Here is an 18,977-nt window from a genome sequence, read left to right on the forward strand (position 1 = left end):
GCACATTCAAAATCCTTTGCCAAGCAAGCTCCTGAAAATAGATCTGTTAAGTTTATTACATTTATTTGGTTACCTGTCATTTTAAGCTTTACCTAGTGGCAACAGCAATAATGGAAGGAAAATTTGTATGAGGCTTACAGCAAGTTTTTAAGTCTATGATAAAGCAGCTTGTTCTAAAGTGTCTGTATGACTAGACACAAGTGAAAATGAGTGTATAATGTCTGACTATCACTCACTTTTGCTGTTGGGGGGACTGAGTCATTCCTTTTAAGCTTCCATTTGCGTGCCTGCACTGCCTTTTCTCTGGTTTTATCACTTTAAATGATGCAGAAGGTTATCTAACTTCTCCTTGTAATCAGTCCAGTTTGTTGTGAGGGTTAGCACTTTATGTCTGCTAACAAATCACACTTGAAGGCATACTGCCTGTTTGTTTGCAGGTGTATTTCTCTGTGACAGCTGTTCTTTAAGACCCTGAGATCTGCCATTAATTTTGAGTAGTCAGAAAGGCATCCATCTAGTCAGCAGTACAAATCATTACTGCTTGTTGATGAGTTTTCATTATTAACATTTCTCAGAGGCAAGGGTGACTGAAATTTATGGCATCAGTCAGCCACACGAGATGGGGATGTGTCATAAATGCTGCCAGATGTCACTGAGATGAGTTCATGTACAACAAGCAAATCTTCTTAGGGAGAGCTGTGAAAACTGCTGTGGTGAATCCCCTTCTCTGAGCCTGTTTCTGTTGCATAAATCTAATGGTGTTGTGATTTCTCAGTGTGGAGTCCAAGTGGCCCAATAGGCACTGGAGCATCAGCAGAGCTGGGGCAAGGTTGTGTGCAGCCATGGTGAAGGCAGGGAGTGATGCATGGCCCACCTTGTGTTATTGCAGCCACAGCCTTGACCTTGCTGGAAATCCCAGCAGGAAGATAATAAATCAAATCCCAAATAGTTTTTGAAAGAAAAATAAACCCTACAGAGATCTCCAGAAAATAACTTTATAGCCTTTTTGAGAAGTGGGGTTTGAGTCACACCTTTATAAAGATTGATTAATGTGTTGAACTTTGAAGAAACAACCTTGCAAAACCATCAAATTTTACTGTTTCTTTAAAGAACTAACCAAGACCTGAGACCACATGAAGAAAGATTAATGTTTAGTTGGCAAAATCATGACCTAAGAGCATAGAGAGGAGGTACTAACTTGTCCATTTAATCTCTAGGTTGGCACATACCTTTGTCTTAGCTGATGGTCTGCCATGCCACGCTGGTGTTTCTCCCCCAGAGACTTCTGTCTTGGGGCAAGGGATACATGAACAAGGGAGCAAAATCAAGGTTGCAAAGACACAGTATGTTAGGAATTTTTCATGCTTATTTTCCAAACATATCTACAACTCAAATTTAATTGATTTTATTTGGTTTTGACTGGTTTAGCTGTAAGGAAGTTATATCCTTTGGTTGATGTATGCTGCTTTTGCAATATCTTACTTTGTCTTTTTACAGCCTGTGTATGAAACTTAAAATATTTTCTTTGCCATTTGGGCCAATTTTTGTCTGTCTCTCCTTCATTGGTAATCCTAAAAGCTATACAGGTATTGGTTTCTATTTAGAAAGATGCCCTGGTTATATTAGCTTCTGATTTTTATAAAAGATTAGAATCCCCAAACTGCAAAATTTTATAGACAAATGCAAAGTTTGCATGAACTTTGTTACATCCTATTGCTCATTTTCATAGATATTCTGTATTTAAATGTTATAGTACTGCTTATAAAAGACCAAACAAAAAAGTAATTTGTCAAATATTATATAGACTCTTGTTTATGGCTCTAATTTGGTATGCTATTATTCTGAGTACTCTAGAATTGCTTTAAGAAAAATACTCCTGTAGTGCAAAGTAATCACTTTGGCTTCAGTTAATTTGATTATTCTTGGTAGCAGGAGGCAAACTAAATGGAGTTAAAATTACATTGATAAACCACAGCCTCCACATCTCACCATAGCTCCAAAACTGCAGATTCAGTCTAGGTCATTTTGCTGGTTTAAAGAAGGAACATGGATATGAGAGCTCTCAAACCCTTTTGATAATTTCAGATGATTGCTTGATGGACAGGTAGGCATGATGCAAAATGAGAAATCTTTGGTGTCTAATCCTATTTGTTCATTTTGCATCATCATATGGAGGTTTCAGGGTGGTTCAGAGGAGAATTTATCTTTTTATTTTCTTGTCCCTCTTAAGTGAGACAGACAGAGTTGAAATGTTCTTTGGAGAACCAATTATGCCTGTCTGGGGGAGGTAACTGGCAAAAGATCTTGAAAGTTCAAAGAGAATTACCCAGAACTAAAGAGAGCAGAGTTGTGAGACCTTGTGGGTCCTGAGAAGATGCTCATTTATTGGTGAATACCAGTTTATTGGGGGTTAATCACAGCATCCTGACTTGCAACAGAACTGCATGTATTTATGGGAGGAGATGTAAGTGCTTGTGCTTCTTGGTACTGAGAGATAGATGGATAGATAGATGTAGATACAGCTATAGCTATAAATATGCACAGTGTTCCAGTGAGATAAGTAGGAAAAAAGCAAGGAATTGTAACTTGTGTAAGTAAAGTGGAGAAGTTGCCAAATTGCCTGCTTGCCAGGTTAACCCTAGGAAGGTCTCCAGTGCACTCTGACCTCAATGGGATGTGAGCTGGAGGGATAAAACAGGGATAAAAACAGACCTGGCTCACTGGGCTGCTGGCATTAGGGCTGAGCTAAAAAAGCAACATGCAAACCAGGAGTTGCCCCTGCCAGCCAGAAGAATGTTCTCATGTATGGGGGGCAAAACAGCTTCTTTGAGGAGAAAAAGCTGTGCTGTGAACGGCCTAGAAAAACAAATTGAGGCATAAATTGTGTAGAGAAAATACCAGGGGGCAAAACCCACCAAAAATACCCAAACCCCAAAACTGTCGTATGTTGTTGCAATCTCTTGCATTTGTCAGAGGGAAGTATTTGCCAAGCAATTAATTTCAGATTTTTCAGAGTAGACTTACCCAAGCAAGGAGGGAGATGGTTATTCCCTTGTGTGTGTTTGAGTGAGATCCAGGCTCTGGTGCTGTAGCAGCAAGGAGAGAAAACAGCAGAGAGCTGGGACACAGCAGGGATGGGCCTGCAGCAGCTCCTCAGCTCTCAGGAACACTTCAAGGACATTGGGAGCAGGGTTTGCTCCCCCAAAGACAGTGAGGGACTGACTCTTGGGGTGGTACTGAGGGCCCCTCTACAGAGACCCTTTGTGTAGGAGGAAGGTTGCTTTTCCTGTACCTATTTCCTGCTCATTTGAGCTTTCCTCAGTTTAGGAGGTTAATTACCCTTGTTATTATAATAAATGGTGGCTTTTGTTGCTGCTGTTCAGCCTTCTCCAGGGAGTTCACTCCTTTAGAAGAGTGATATGGGTACACTTCAGATCCTTGGATATGAAGTCACTTGAGAATACCAAATCCCTCTCCCCTTCTGGCAGATACTAAGGGAGGATTGCAAATGGCTCAGTGGAGTAAGGAAAAGAATTAGGTAGGTCATGCAGGAATGGAGGGAAGCATGGTGTTGGAACAGAGGCAACCTGGGAAGTGGGGTGTTGCAGACATCTTTCATGAAAAATCCTTTCTTAGGATTTTTCCTTGTGAGAAGCTGCAGTTTCAGTAACCAAAGTAAACAATGGTTATCTGCTGCTGTGGAATGCAACAGGTAGACCCGTGATTGGTCTCCTGTGGATGTTTGGATTTCCTGACCACTCATGGCAGAGCTGGCTCTTGCTCTCTGTCTGAGACACAGATCTTTGTTATTCATTCTTTTCTATTCTTAGCTAAGCTAGCTTCTGAAGAAAACTTTTCCTTGCTATTGCTTTTTAGTATAGTCCTAATGTAACATATATCATAAAATAATAAATCAAGCCTTCTGATCATGGAGTCAACATTCTCATCTCTTCTTCATCCTGACAACCCTTGTGACCACAGTCACAGTGGGGGAAGAACATGTTGGGAGAGATGGAAAAAGTAAAGAGAAAGTATTAGAAATGGAAGAGGAAAAGGAGGTGACAAGCTGAATGTCCAGAAAATATTCCCTGGTTATTTGCTCTCCCTGATGAATTGTTAATGGAAAATAATATCTTTAATCCTTCTCTCCTGTGAGGGCATGACTTACCTGCAGCATACATGTTGGGAGAGCACTGAAGGGTTTACCCAATGGAGGACTGTGTTACTATTTTGTTTAAAGGAGAATAAGTTTAGAGGTTTCTTCACTCAGCTTTAAAGTTTGAGCTATATCAGCTGAAAATATGTTTTTATATGTTATTTTATTGTTTTCATTTTAAGTGGATAGTATAACAAATAATTTCTCTTTGATCTCCATTTGAATGTTTTCAGAATTTATAAAGCAGCCTTTAATCTGTCCAGTAAGTGGACAGATTACCTTTTTACCTTTCCCTACTGCTTTCTTATGAAATTGTGTAGAAAAGGTAATTTATTTCAGACAAAATATATAAAAAAATATAGAAATTAGGCTTGTGGTGGTTTGGTTTTGGTTTTGTTTTTTTTCACCTTGACAAATCCTTAAATACTTGGTGCAAGTTCCTAGTTAAAAATACAGCTTCTGTGTAGTTTCTTTAGACTCTGGGAGTCTTAGTACATATTGAGATATTGAGGCTTAAGTTACTTTGTTTAAACTTCAAAAACTAAAAGTAGGAGTTTTTTCTTTCATTGCTTCCTGCAAAATCAAGTCAGGTGCAGCCACAGTGGCTGCAAAACTGTGCCAGGTTCTTCTCTTTGATTTTTCTCATCTGTGACAGAGATTTCTGGTACAAAGGATCAAAAGTCTGACCTACTCTTTGAAAAATGAGAAAATTCAGAGTTGTAAAAGTAACATGAGAACTAAAGATGACTGAGTTTTTAAATAGTTAGCATTTCCTTAATTTTCTTTTTTCCCCCTTTCCCCCTATTTAAATGTATCAAAACATTGAAGTAAAAAGAGAATTTGAGATGAAAAGTTAAAGATGATTCAGACCCCATCAATGTCTGCCCTGTTTTTCTTCTTAAAAAAGTATTTTACCTTATTGTAGGCACTAAAACATAGACTGTACCAGCCAAAAATAATGAGATGTTTCAATCCTGTAGATTTTTGCTTGATGTCAGAAAATGGAATTTTTTTAATGTTTAGGGAGCATAACACTTGGAACAATTTCATGTTTCAGAAGTGACAAGCCTACATGGCTGTATTATGTGGTATTTTGCTTTGGTCCACTATGTTTTGAAATATCATCTGCAAAGTATTGTACAAGAGTTTTCATTAACATGTTCTGTTCTGCTGTACCATAAAACCCCTGAACTGAATTAAATCCAGCAGGTCCCCAAGCACACATACTGTCAGTGAAGAGTCTCCAACAGATTATAATAGAAATTAAAGGACACCCTTCAAATGCTGATGACTATTTTTTCATAAAGGTTCTGAAATGAGAGTGCACCCCATCCCAGGCAGAGCATTTCATGGTATTGGAGCCTTCATTTTCACTGTCTTGGTTTCCAAAAGGCCAGTCTCCAAATTCACATCTCTCCCTGGGGCTCAGGAGTTGAACACTGTGAAGTCTGGTTTCACTTTAAAAGGGTTTGCTTCCAAATAGGTGTTGTTAGGTATGTGCTGTTCCCAGAATCTTAAGGTCAGAGTTGAATGTAAGATAGAATAGGTGACAAAAAATGGGTCACTTGCTGTTCTGCCACCTGCTTCTACCAGCATGAAATGCCTGCCAAAAACCAGTCTCCTGACTGGAATGTGGGAGAAAAAGAGGAATCCACTTAGCTTGTTAAAGTTTGCTTCATTAACATGTACTGGGTACAAACCACCTTCTGCTTGAGGACTGAACCTAATGCTGTCTAAATTTGATTGTACTAACTCACAAATACTCCATTGTGGCAGGTGAGTATTGTTTTTTACAGATAATATTGCTGAGACAGATAAATAACATGTCTCTAAGTAATGCTAGACCTAGAAATAAAACATGGCCTTTATTTATTGTAAAGAAATTAGGGAGTAAATTGCAAATTACTGTTTGCCTCTCTCTACAACTGCTACTGCCTAGCAACAGTTGCCAGGTAGGATAAACATCATTAACTGTAAAAAGTTTAATGTGTAAAAGACATTAGGAGTGCTGATACGCAGTCTTGAGGTCTCTGTGTACTATTTTAAAATATATGATCTGGCTTTGCCTTTTGGGTCTAAGCATAGTCCCAGCCTTGCCCATGGTACAAGTATGCATGTGTGTGCACTCCTATGGATATAATGAAATGTGGATTGCAGGGATGCAGTGATTAATTTTAGTAGGGAGATGCTTCTGCTGTCAGAATAAAAATTAGAAATCTTGCACGCTATATACAGAAGCTTCTCAGGAAATCATTCAAGCCCTCTCTTCCTATCAGGCTGGGGAATATGCCTCTTAATTTCCCCTGACAGAAAATACATCACCTCATCAGCAGCCCTAGAAAATGACAAAACATCCCTGCCAAAAAGGACTGTCTGCCAAATGCTTCCATTGCCACTGCAGGAAGTGGGGCAGGGAGGGAGGAGTGTGTCAGAAATTCCATGGAAGGAGAATGATTTCCCTTACTGCCTGTCCAGTTCCACTGTTACTCCTTGCATTGTCTCAAAACGTTCATCTTGTCATCAAGGTGAGACCCTTGAAGAATTCATTTGGGCCAGAGGGTACACAAACATTTAATTCTGAAAGAATAATTTATACTCCTGAATCTGGATAGTGTGAAATTCCCTTAAGAGTGCTTGAGCCCAGGCAAACATCTTGATGCAAAATCCATACCTGCAAGACCTCTTACATATTTCAGTGCCAGAACAAATGCTGCTCAGTCACATACTGTACTGTGTGCATTAACCTGTAACAGTGATTATTTCCACTGAACTTACTGTACAGTTTCATAAAGGTGCTGTAGCAGCACTAATAGCAAAATCTGAAATATTTATTGAAATATTTGCTGCTGCACTTCGGCTTAAATGAATAAGGTATTGTAAATAAACCTCAAAATTCTATTGAACCTTGCTTTGCTGAATCTCACACAATTATGTTCAGAGACTGTATATCAAATAGTACTTTAGGACAGAGGATTTTTATAGAGAGTTATTGCAACATTTATCATTACTTCAGTGTATTTGTGTTGCTGAGCTGCTTCTAGTTCATCTCTTTAGGAACCAAAATTATGATGGGATAAGGATGTTTTATTGCCACTCTGTATATCTGTGGGGCTCTTGCACCAATATATTTTTCCCTGCATTAAAGTAATAAGTCAGAGTGTCAAAGATCAGTGGGGTGTGTGTGTATATATATATGTATGTGTATATATGTCTATATATATATTTATGTATATATATATTTATATAGATATACATAATAAGCGCACTATCTCTGGTAAATATACTACTAGTGGTTTTTTATAAAAATATAGCACAATGGACTGGCTTCCTATTACACTGAATTTTCAGTCATATAGAGACCTGCACAATTCACCTCACTGCGAGGATGTGTCCGTTTCTTATGTTGCAAAGATAATTTTCAAGCTGCAAAGTAGGTGGGAACTAGTGCTGTCATGTTTGCATTAAGTGTTTGGATAGCCTGAAACTCAAGTCTGCAGAGTTGTGAATGTCTCTTTCTCATTTTGGTGGGCATTAGACTGTGGACATGTAGTGGAGTAGAACCCATTGAAATAACTGAGTTTTTAAAGTGAAGATGAAATTTGTGGCTGGAGCGTTTTCTGTCATGTAGATGGATGGGCATTTGTTGTGTGATGGAAATGGTCTTTGTACTTTATTTGTGAGACAGCCATCTGCTAATCATTGGGCTAAAAGAGGAGCCAGGAGACCACTGGGAAAGTGTGGGACACAGAAATGTTCTAGCAGGCTGAGGTTTGTGTCACTAGCCCCATAGAGATGCCATCTGCAGTAATTGATTAGTCCTTTATAACATACCTCTGCAGGATAAAAAATCCTTCCAAGTGACATACATGTATAAATATAGTGTGTATATTCTATACACACACTGGCATATTACAAACATATTAACTTTATAAATGTACATCAAGAATAGTTTGGCACATTGACATTCTGGTGGCTTTTATTACATACAAAGTATGCAGATTCCCACTTCTTGACCAGCAATAAACTCATGATTTTCATATAGATACATGTTATGACTTTGAACATTGCAGAGCAAAGTTTACTGGCTGAGATCTTTGTCTTGCATGTTAAATTCATGACTCTAGTAATGGACTTTGGTTTGGTTTCAGAGATATGTGCATGGTAGTGATTTGGGAGTTAAGTGTTAAAGCAATGCGAGTAGCTATTTCTGTTTGAAATTGTTCAACAAAACACATTGGGTTTATGAAATACAACTGGTTTTCTCCTAAGATACACCCAGAAAGCTTAGGAAAACAGCTTGCTCATCCCAAAGTTATGTAGAATTAGTCCCCAAATTCCTGTTCAGATGGAACTTAATTTAGATAAGGAAATCTTTCCTGATTTAAGACCTTGCTTTGACTCCACAGAGTACGTCTGAGGATGCTGTAGTGGTAGGTTCATTGTGCAAATTGGTTTTTAATAGACACTAATTTAAAATTCTATAATGAAAGTATTTATTTGCAAATAAATATAAAAAACAATCTCCCTATGGCCAGGAGGAGATTGTGGATTGTGGTGGTAGTTGTTTTACCTTGCTTGTTCCTGGTTTTGTCATGATGCAGTACTATTTGGTAAAATGCAATTTCTGCAGATGTGGGATTTTGAAGTCCTTGAAAATATTAGCACTTAGAATAATTTATAGGTGAAGAAGAGAATAATGCAGTGAAAATAAGTCCCCAGGACATAATAATACAAAACTGTTTGGTTGTGTACTGTTTGTCCTGCCAACGTGAAGAAGCAGGCACACTGAGAAGAATATGGTTGGAGAAATTTGAGGAATATAATTGGGACATACTGGCAAGATTGATGGAGAGCAGACATCTCTTCAATGTCCTCTGGTGCCCCACATCACTTTTATCATTTTAAGATGTCTAGACATTTCTTTAAAATTGTCAAAGTTGGAGTTGAACCAGAGAGTGGGAATAAATCATTTGTATTGCAGAATTCCTCTGTATTTTAAAGATGCTCACATTCAATGTTAATAATGGAGCTCCTTATTTAAATCAGTATATGTCTGCTCCCTGTAACCAGCTGTAAATTCTCTGCAGTCCTGTATGTGCTGATAGCCTAGAAAATGATGCATCTTTTTTACTGGTTCAATATCATCAAACAGCCTGGGGAATTAATGCAGGAGGCAATTTTACAGAGGGATTTACCTGCAAAACAACTCCAGCAATTCCAGTGGGAGGTTGCATTATTCTATCTCATGATGTGAGTGCTGGGGAAAAAAATGGGCTTGATTTATCTTCAAGTGCAAACACAATTTATGGGGAGAGGACCTGCTTTCTCCTGCATTGTTCCCAATGGCTTAGCAGACCAAGTTCAGTGGTACCTGCTACCAGCTCTTGAGCCTTTTGTGTGTTTTCCAGACATAGCTGGCTTTAATTAGTTCAAGCATTTTATTTATTGGTATACAAAAAGAGAAGGCACTTTCCTCCCTCCTTCTCTCTCTCTCTTTCTCTCTCTCCCTGCCCCCCTTCCCCCATAGGATGGAAAAAGAAATGAGGAGATAGCTTTGAACACCTCTCTAGAAGAACTAAAAGTAGAGATCTGAATTGTTGTTTTCAGCAGTTGTGCCATTGCTTTTTTCTCATTTTCAGAGTGATCAAGCAGGATTTTGCCTGCATGTGTGAATTCTCTTCAGAAGTTGAAGCTGTCAGCTCCCAGCGTGGACACATGTTTGAATGGCATTGAGCTGCAGCTGAGTTACAAGAAGTGTTAGTTCAGGGCAAAAGAACAGCTTCAGGTCAGGTGTTGGCTGTAGCCCAGCAATGCATCTCCCAGAACATGACTTTAGTGATATTTCTTAGATCAAATAATCTTACATTTATGATAGAATATAACCAAACAAATTGAACTACCATAATGTACTACCAAATTACACTACCATGTTGGAGACCACAGATTTTAAGAGACTAAATGCAGTTTTTTTAAGATATACTTTCCTGCAGAAATTGTTCTTACTTCCTAAATGATACTATCACATCACATTTGGATTGCAAATTTTTATTATTTCTTTGGGTAAACAGTGGGGGTCCAATTCCTAAATTTTCTTTCAGTCACTCTCTGATGACAAAATGCATCTTTATCTTAGCAGTGCTACAGAGCAGATCACAATAACCTCAGTAGTAATGTAGAATGTGATATTTACTAATAGCGTATAGTGTGGCTCATGAATATTTGGCAATTTCTTATTCTTCCTAGTTGCTTTTTAAACAGAATTTTCTCATTTGAGGTTATCACTTCTGATGCTGATTCATCCTTTAATGTCTTCCAGGTTGCCACTTTAGAATTCCCTCCAAAGAAGCTCTTTGGGAACAAGGATGAGCGAGTGATTGCAGAACGACGGTGTCACTTAGAGGTAATACCAATTTTTTACAGGCTTCTGCTGTGTGTTTGGGAGGAGTACTCCCTGCTGGACCAACAGAAGCCATTCCCACATGATCAACATTAAATAGCCTGTTTGTAAGCATCAAGTTACTTGCTGCCTCGTTTAACACAGGAGATGGCAGCAGTACATTGCAAAGTGAGGAAACATCTCTTAAAAATAAATTATTCCTAATCTAGAAAAAATAAAATGGAAACTCTTAGAGATGTTCATAGGAGATATGAACAGATTTAAGGGGGAAAGGTGGTGGGTGAGGTAAGTGTTCTCTGTAGACAGCTGGTGTCTGTGCAAGACAAGATTAAAAAAAATTACTGCTATTTTAAATGCAGTCTGTTATTTGGAGATTTACCATTTTATCATAGTATATCCAAATATCTCATGAGAGAACTAAAGCTATATTTAGGCATCTAAATACAGTTTTATTCTGTAACCCAGCTTTGTGAACGTATTCTTTTTCTTTCAATTAATTAAAAAATTTTAAATTTTTTGTGGACAAGTTATTGAATTTGAGGGTTTGAGTTGTTTTGGTAGTTCTACAGTGCTGTGTGGATAGCATGATTTTGAACACATTAGGTCTTTTTATTTCTATGTTAATGCATGTTTTACTGCAGCCCAGGGGAAGGAGGTGGGGTTTTGGGGAAGAAGAGGCATGATCAAAGACTGAGCTGTACAGCCTGCAACTGTATTGCAGAAACATGGGGATTACTTGAGCATGCAAGTCATTAAGAATTATATTCTTTGTAGAGCTAAAATAGCATTAGGTAGAGCTTTAGAGAAATTAATATAAAAGTAGATTGCTTACAACTGGAATCTTTTCTTAGGTGGTTTGAATTTTTTCTACGGACTTCACCTTTTCTTTGAAAACATCCTCCCCCTGACTTCTGATGTCAGGCTGTCTTACATGAAGCACAAAATGAATATTTTTTTCTTTCACATCCTCAATAGATACCATAAAGGCATGCCCATATTCCAGTCTAGTACTCAATTTGCGTATTTTGTACCAGTAAAAAATTAATCTCTTAATCTTTCTGACCTTTCATTGATTTACTAACAGATTTTATTGTAATGATTTTAATGTTAAAATATATATGTTTTAATGTTAAAATATATATGTTTTAATGTTAAAATATATATGTTTTAATGTTAAAATATATATGTTTTAATGTTAAAATATATGCTGTGTATAGCAATGCTTTGATCATGGCCATGTAGTACTTACAGCTTTACTCTTGTGTTTGTGGGGTTCCCCAGATGAGGAAGGAATGATGAATCTGACTCCATGTTCTTGGAAGGCTAAATTATTACTTTAAGATACTATATTATATTAAAGAATACTATACTAAACTATATTAAAGAATACAGAAAGGATACTTACTGAATGCTAAAAGTTAATAATGAAAACTCGTGACTCTTTCTAGAGTGCCAACACAGCTTGGCCAAAGAGTCAAAACAACTCACACCAGAATCCAATGGAACAATCACCTGTGGGTAAACAATCTCCAAACACATTCCAAAGCAGCAAAACACAAGAGAAGCAAATGAGATAATATTGTTTTCCTTTTTCTCTGAGGCTTCTCAGCTTCCCAGGAGAAGAATCCTGGGCAAGAGGATTTTTCCAGAAAATATGACTGTGACAATTTACAGCCAGGTTTTAATTTAAAATTATATTGTATCTATTTTAACTAAGGTTGTTAAAACTTTATTACCTATGTATTTTGCAAGCATAAGAATATATGGCAACTGTTCACAGGAATATGTTTTGCTGTGTGCCCCTTGGCCATTCCACTAAGTAGTCACAGTGGTGAGGAACTGAAGATCCCCTGTGGCTAAGGGCAAACCAGATAAAGAGGATGAGGAGCCAAGCAAATGTTACTATCCTTGCCATGAGGAATTGAATGCAACAGGCTGATCAAAACCTCCTGATGTCTAGATCTCTAATCACAGTGTTTTCTTTTCACTACATATTTTGCAGTGGTTTGCTTTGGCTTTGCCCATAGCTGGAGAGCTCACACAGCTGCAGCCTCCTTGGGAAGAGTGAAAGAAACCAGCTAAGCAGTGATGGTTTCCAAAGCCATGTAATGCTTTGAAGGCTCAAAGAATCTCTTGAGCTGTGCTGTGAACGTTGCAGTTATGCCACAGTAGTGGCAGATGGCCCAGGCACCAGTTCTGTTTCAGATACTGACTGTCCATGCCTTGTGGCCTTCAGTCTGGTGTGAGCCTTGGGTGTACATCAGGGTGTAAGTGGGGAGTGGTAAATTAAACTGGAGGGATTGTCTCTGTGAGGGACTTGGATCCTTGGCTTTTGGGAATTTGGGCGGGTGGAAGGTGAGAGTGTTACACCTTGGTATCAAGCAGAATTGTGGCATGTATTCAGTTGACTTTCACACCTGATCCTGTTCCTTGATTTGCTGAAAACCCTTTGCAATCTGTTTCCAGCTTCACAGCTGATGTGTTGGTACAGCTGTAGGAGGGTATAAAAGCTTGTTTGGTTGTTCCACTCGCTTAGTCAAGAGCTAATGGCTAATTCAGCATTTTTAGAAAAAGCAAAGTACAGCTAGCAGACCAATTTTATTGAGCTAATTTTATTGACTAAAAATAAATGACAGCCTGAAATACCAGTCCAGTAAGTGTTCTGAACAAATATTCTTTGATGTAAGATTATTAGCAGAGCAGTCATCCTAGTGGTGGTGATAAAGAAATTGCTCTGCTCTTCTTTACACATTTTTTACATTAGGTATTCATGCATCTTAAATAGGCTGGAACTCCATATCATTTTTTCTGAACTTCTTTCATTGAAATGGCTTTGGGTAGTTCAGTGCTTCCCACAGGTCATCTCTTAGCAACTGCAGTTCCTTGTGCCTAATTAGATTTCTCCCTTTGCAAGACAGTTTAGGAAGAATTTAGTTTTTCCTACATATCATCTCTAGGATTCTTGCCACAATAGAAGTACTGAGAAGAGCAGTGGGTTTTTGGTACCTTTCTAGACAACTAGAATCAGGGGGACTGGCTGCTGTGGAGTTTGTTTTGTTTGAAGATTGAGATGTAGTGCTACCTTATTTCGGCCTGGGTTTAGAAGTGGGCATATTTAATCATAATGGAGGTGAAATCACTTGGAGTAAAAGAATCCAGAGAGCCCTAAATTATAAGGATTGTGATTTTTAAGTAAGCTCAAGGTTTGTGTATGACATTAAGTTCTTTTATTTATCCTAGCTGGTACAAATGCTAACTAACTGAAAGCTTCACATTGTCTTGTTTGTAGGAAAGCACATTACATGAAGTATTTTTGTGTGAGATGAACCTGAGAACTCAACTTTGATCTCCAGCATGATATGTAGTTGCACTGTAAACACTTTTGCTTTGGTGTTTGTTGGTATAATATCAATTCTTTTGAACTGTTTTTGACATTACTATAGAGCTTTGGAAAATAATATGAAAGTTTTTACCTATATATCTTAAGAGAAAACATCTAAATTGTATTTAAAATTATCTACCCAAAATACCCTATTGCAATCTATTAATTTAGCTCTTCATCAGGGACCTGTTGCAGGGCAAAACTTTAAATTTATTGTTTTGCAGTTTAAAGACTGTAATTTCACTTCAGAGCCAACCTTGCTTGATTAAATCTGCCTTAAGTGACACAGGCAAGAATTCTTCTGAGTAAAGTTAATGAACAGAAGTTATTGTGTATCTATCCTTTCTTGCAAATAGAAATCAGTAGGTAAGAGTATAGGATTCTTTTTTTAAAGTGAATTCAGATGATGTATATTCATTTTTTCATATTTTTTTAAGGAAAAGCTTTGTAAAGGAACTACTTGCCACAAGAGTCAGTGAATTTATCTATTCCTCTTCTAACTGCAAAGTATCTTTAATTCTTTGGTGACTTGCTAGGTCTGTGGATGACACTAAAAAGAAATTTTCCTGAAATCCCAGCTTCTATGGATACTGTGTTTCTGTATCCTACCATTCCCCTGACTATTCTTTTTTCCTTCTTCTCTTAAACTCATGTTTTGCTGTAGTAATGAAGATTATTTTTAGGCCTGTTTTCCCATTGTGCAGCCAGAGAAACTGGGCAGGAGTCTAAGCTGACATAGCAGATTGAGCTGTGTTTCTTGAATCTTTGGTTAGAAGCCTTGCTCTCATGGACTTTCTTTCTTGCCCTTGCTGTTACCAGTGTGTTTAGCAAAAAACAACTTTTATGCCAACAAAATCCAAACAGGTTATTGCTTAAAGGAAAACAAAAACCGACCCAAGCCTCACAGTGTCTCCTTGTCTCTGTTCCCTGTTTCCTCTTCCCTGTTCTCAGGGCTGCATTTCCCCAGGTTGGTTTGCAGTCAGCAAAGGGAGAAAGAAGCAAAATCTCTGGTGGGGTTTTTAGGTATCAGCAGTTGGTTAGAGTGTGGTGCTGATAACACCAAGGTTGTGGCTTCCATCCCCAGACTGGCCATTCCATTAAGAGTTGGACTTGATCCTTATGGATTGCTTCCAATTCAGAATATCCTGTGATCTGGGATCTAGAAATAAAGCTCAACAGTCAGTAGGAGTCATGTGTTGTCTTTTGCTGCCTCTTACAGAGCTCAGGGAGTAAAAGTCAGCCTGTTAACAGTAATGTGAGCCTGTGTTGAGTTCTGTAGAAGCATATACATCTTCCTGGCGTTGCCTCTGCTCTTCTTTTTTCTTGGCCCTTTGAACCTCTTTAAAAGATAGACATGCTCAATTTTTTTAAAATTAATAATGTAATTGTCCTCCTCACTTCCTGATGTCTGCCAGTGAGGATTTCAATGATAGGTGTTAATGCAGGAGGCAGAAATAAATCTTGAATGAGCTGCATAATTCAATTTTGCTGTCCAATCTGGAAAACTGTCTGGGGAAAGTATGGTAGACACTGAACTGGCTGAAATATTGCTGTTACCTTCAGCCAAAATTAACCTTCCAAAATTAGGTTAACTTAGAAGTCAAATCCTTTGTTTAGTTTTTAGTTTGTATTTTCACTTGAGTTCCTCTGGAGGTGATGATTCCTAGTTTTTTTTTTTTAAATAAGGCTGTAAATTTAGCTGTGTCATGTTTCCCCTTTAAAAGTAACATTATGCTGAGATGGCTCCAGGAATCTGGTTCTCAAGGAAAAGATGAAATAATGCAAATAGCACCTTTTTCTTGAAGTTGATTGATTCTTGTTATTTAAGTGTCTTATTAGTATTTGATTTAATACCTCGGTGGAAGCCAGCAATAGAAACGTCTGAGAAGGAAAAAACCCTCAAAATATTTGTCAACAAATTTGAGCAAACAGAATGTTTGAATCTGCTTCAGACATTGAGGTTTTCCTTGAAGTCATGAGAACAGAAACATTTTACTGTGATTTTAGATTATTCATCACCTGAACACTCAGCATGAACTTCATTAGTGCTCCCCACAAGTCTTTGTTTCACTGCCCCATTCCTAAATGCATTTAACTGAGAGAACCTGTGCAAGTTATAGGTGAATTGATGTCTGTATTGCAAAAACCCTATCAAGTGGGGTTAGAATTACCATTTCTGTTTGATTTTTTTCCCTGAATGACACTAGTCACAAAGCTGCTGTATAGATGTTTGTTCAAAGTGATTACTAAAAGGAAATTATCAGAAACAGGCATCAGCTTCCAACATCCCTAATGCCAAAGCTTTCTAAAAGGAACTTTATGCAGCTGCTCACCAGCCTGGCTCTTAAAGAATGAATGTTTGCCTGTGACAGTGTGGTGGTAATTACTGTTCTTAGCAGCATTTAGGTGGTAAGATGGACTTCAGAACACATTCAGAATACAGCTTGATACTTACTGGAAAATAAAAGGAAACTCATCTCTTTTTTCCCAGGTATGAATGCACACCAGTAGCACTGCTGGTGCAAAAGCAAACCACTGCAAATGTTGGTGTTTGATAATCCTAGAGAGGATTGTTTCATACCCATAGTCTGAGCTACAGAATGCAATATCTTGGAGTGATGGCTTTAATTTTCCACTAGAGGAATAGGGATGCAGTAGGATCAGCAAAGGAAAGAGCACAGATTCATCCACAAAGACAAGAGAAGAGTGTGTGTGGCTGGGCCTCATTGTGAATATCAGTTCCATGAAATTCGTGTCATAGATCATTTTCTAATTTAGGTATAGTCAGTCTTCACCAGGTGCCTTTCAAATCCTCTAGTAACCACTGCAAAATTTAAGAACAAAAACAACTGCTTTTCAGTAACAGCACTGAAGTCTTGCTGGCAGACAGACTTTGCAGTTAGCATCTGAGGGCAAGTTCTCATGTCAGGTCCCCATCTGTCACCACATCATTAGGGCAGCCCAAGGCACATGGCTTTTCTGGTTTTGAAGCATCAGCCCTCAAAGAGGAGTTGCAGAAGTTCTCAGCAGCAAAGCATTTAACCTTTCTTTTGGTGGCTCTGTTGCTTGTATGAGACCCTGTTGGTTCAAAAAATGAATAAATAAAATTAATTTTACTTATTGGTTGCAGTCACTAGATACAAAGAAGCAGAGCTTTGCATAGGTCAGCTGTTGATCCCATACCAATAAAATGCTGCTTTGATTAAATACTGTAGACCTTCAGCTAGCCCACAACAATGCAAGACATTATTCTTGTAATCAAAACACATGATAAAGGTGGTCATTTAGGAGAAACAATAGCCTGAGGTTATTTTGTTATTTTCTGGATAAGTTAATTTTAAGCTGTGGTTTGACAGGCTACTGAATGCAAAAGGAATGGAAAGTGTGGTCCCATTTGCTCAAACTCTAGACCTAATTCAAAATCAGTCTGAAGCCTTGTTCTGCAGAGCTTACTAGAGGTAATTTGGCATAATATACATCTTCCCTCTTTAGAAGAATTTTGGTGTTTCTTTCTTTAGGTGTATAGCTTCAGGTCCCTACCTCAAAAATTATCTTTTGTGATCAAATATTTATCTCCATTGCAACCAGTTAATTAAATAGGATTGGCAATTTAAAGGCCTTTTTATTTTTTCCTTTCCTTTTTAGATATTTCAGAGTATCATAAAATAAGGAGGTATTTTTATCATGATTTAGTGAGTTTGGAAAGTGGGGCAGCATATAGTTTGAGCTCCAGTTTAGCTCCATATCCTAATGTGTTTTGCTCTCAGGATGGACTCAATTTCCCAACACACTCCTACAAACCAAGTTTTGAAGTTGTGTACCTTCATGACCATCTCCATTAATGGCTCTGCACCTACAGATGTGGGCAGATGTATAAGAGGAGTGGTCAGCCAAGGACACTGGGTTGAATCTGGTACTAACCCTTTCCCAAGCAAGAGGATCAGTCATCCTCCAGCATGGGATTTCACCAGAGGAAGCAGAGGGAGATGCATGTCCAGCTGTTTGGTAGGTGTTTGCCAAGCCCACTCCAGCAGATGACACATTGCTGGCCCAGGGATGCAGGCTAAATTCAGTCCTGTTGTTCTTTCTAAATAAATTTTGACAGGAATTGTTCTGACTTGTGCTCTGGAGAAGAGATTGGTTTCCTTCACTAGTCAGGTCTGTTTTGCTCCTTTTCAGAATGGTCATTGACTTTCCAAAGAGGACTCACACTGATAGACCACCTGTAAATCATAGCCCTTGCTGCCTTTTTATTTGCTTCCCTGCCAGCCTGCAATTCAGTTTTCATTAGAGCTGCCTAAAGCCAATAAATGTAAGCTTTTACCATGCAGACATTGTAAGAAATAAGAAATCCTGTGGATTTTAAACAAATTATAGGCAGAATGAGATTGTAATTTGGGATGTAGACTGACTTAAGAAGTTGATTCAATTGATGTGGCATAATAGTAATTCAGCATAATGTGCTCATGCCATTAGACTTGCACAGAAAAATGTTCCAAACAGCTATAATGAATAGTTTGGGTTTTGAAAACCTGAGAGAGCACTTTCACCTGGAATCATAACTGGCATCTCTCAGAATGCTTGCACATTAAGAAAATTCAAAAAGTTATATGAATTTGAGTAAATTTCAGTACCACCTTGGGTAAAATTAAATTTTAGTGTCACTCAAGCACTCCTGGAGTTGTAGAGGTAAAATCTGCTTCGCCTGTACAGCTCTGGAGGAAACTAACTCTGATTCAAGGAATCTGCATCATGCTGTGCATGAAAAACATAGAGAGACTTTCCCAAGAGGCTAAAAATCTAAGTCCTGTTTTTTTTTTTTTTAGTGCAATTTAGCTGCTTAAAGAAGCTTGATTCTTACCTGCTTAGTTCCAAAGTAATTTAGGTACCTCTAAACATGCCCAAAGGAGTGTTGGAATGTGGCCTGTGGTATTCACCCCAATGCAGCTCAAAACTCCTAACTTTCTGAGCTGAGGAAAAAAATGAAAAGAGAACCCGAAAAGGGAAGAAAAGCCATTGTCTAAACAAAGACCAGATAACCC

The 18,977-nt window shown here is 38.1% G+C and overlaps 1 protein-coding gene across 3 annotated transcripts in view; it reads left to right on the top strand.

The window, feature by feature from the left end:
* Positions 1-18,977, top strand: part of KIF16B (kinesin family member 16B) — a 140,677-nt gene that overhangs the window by 113,591 nt on the left and 8,109 nt on the right. For all 3 annotated transcript variants that reach the window (XM_071422186.1, XM_071422205.1, XM_071422195.1), the window contains one exon: positions 10,473-10,556. In XM_071422186.1, coding sequence (XP_071278287.1) covers positions 10,473-10,556 — 84 coding nt within the window. The remainder of the gene's footprint in view (positions 1-10,472; positions 10,557-18,977) is intronic.

Source organism: Agelaius tricolor, unplaced genomic scaffold, assembly GCF_023055355.1.
Source record: "Agelaius tricolor isolate 1412-34295 unplaced genomic scaffold, bAgeTri1.0.p SCAF_1, whole genome shotgun sequence".
In the NCBI taxonomy this organism is placed as follows: domain Eukaryota; kingdom Metazoa; phylum Chordata; class Aves; order Passeriformes; family Icteridae; genus Agelaius; species Agelaius tricolor.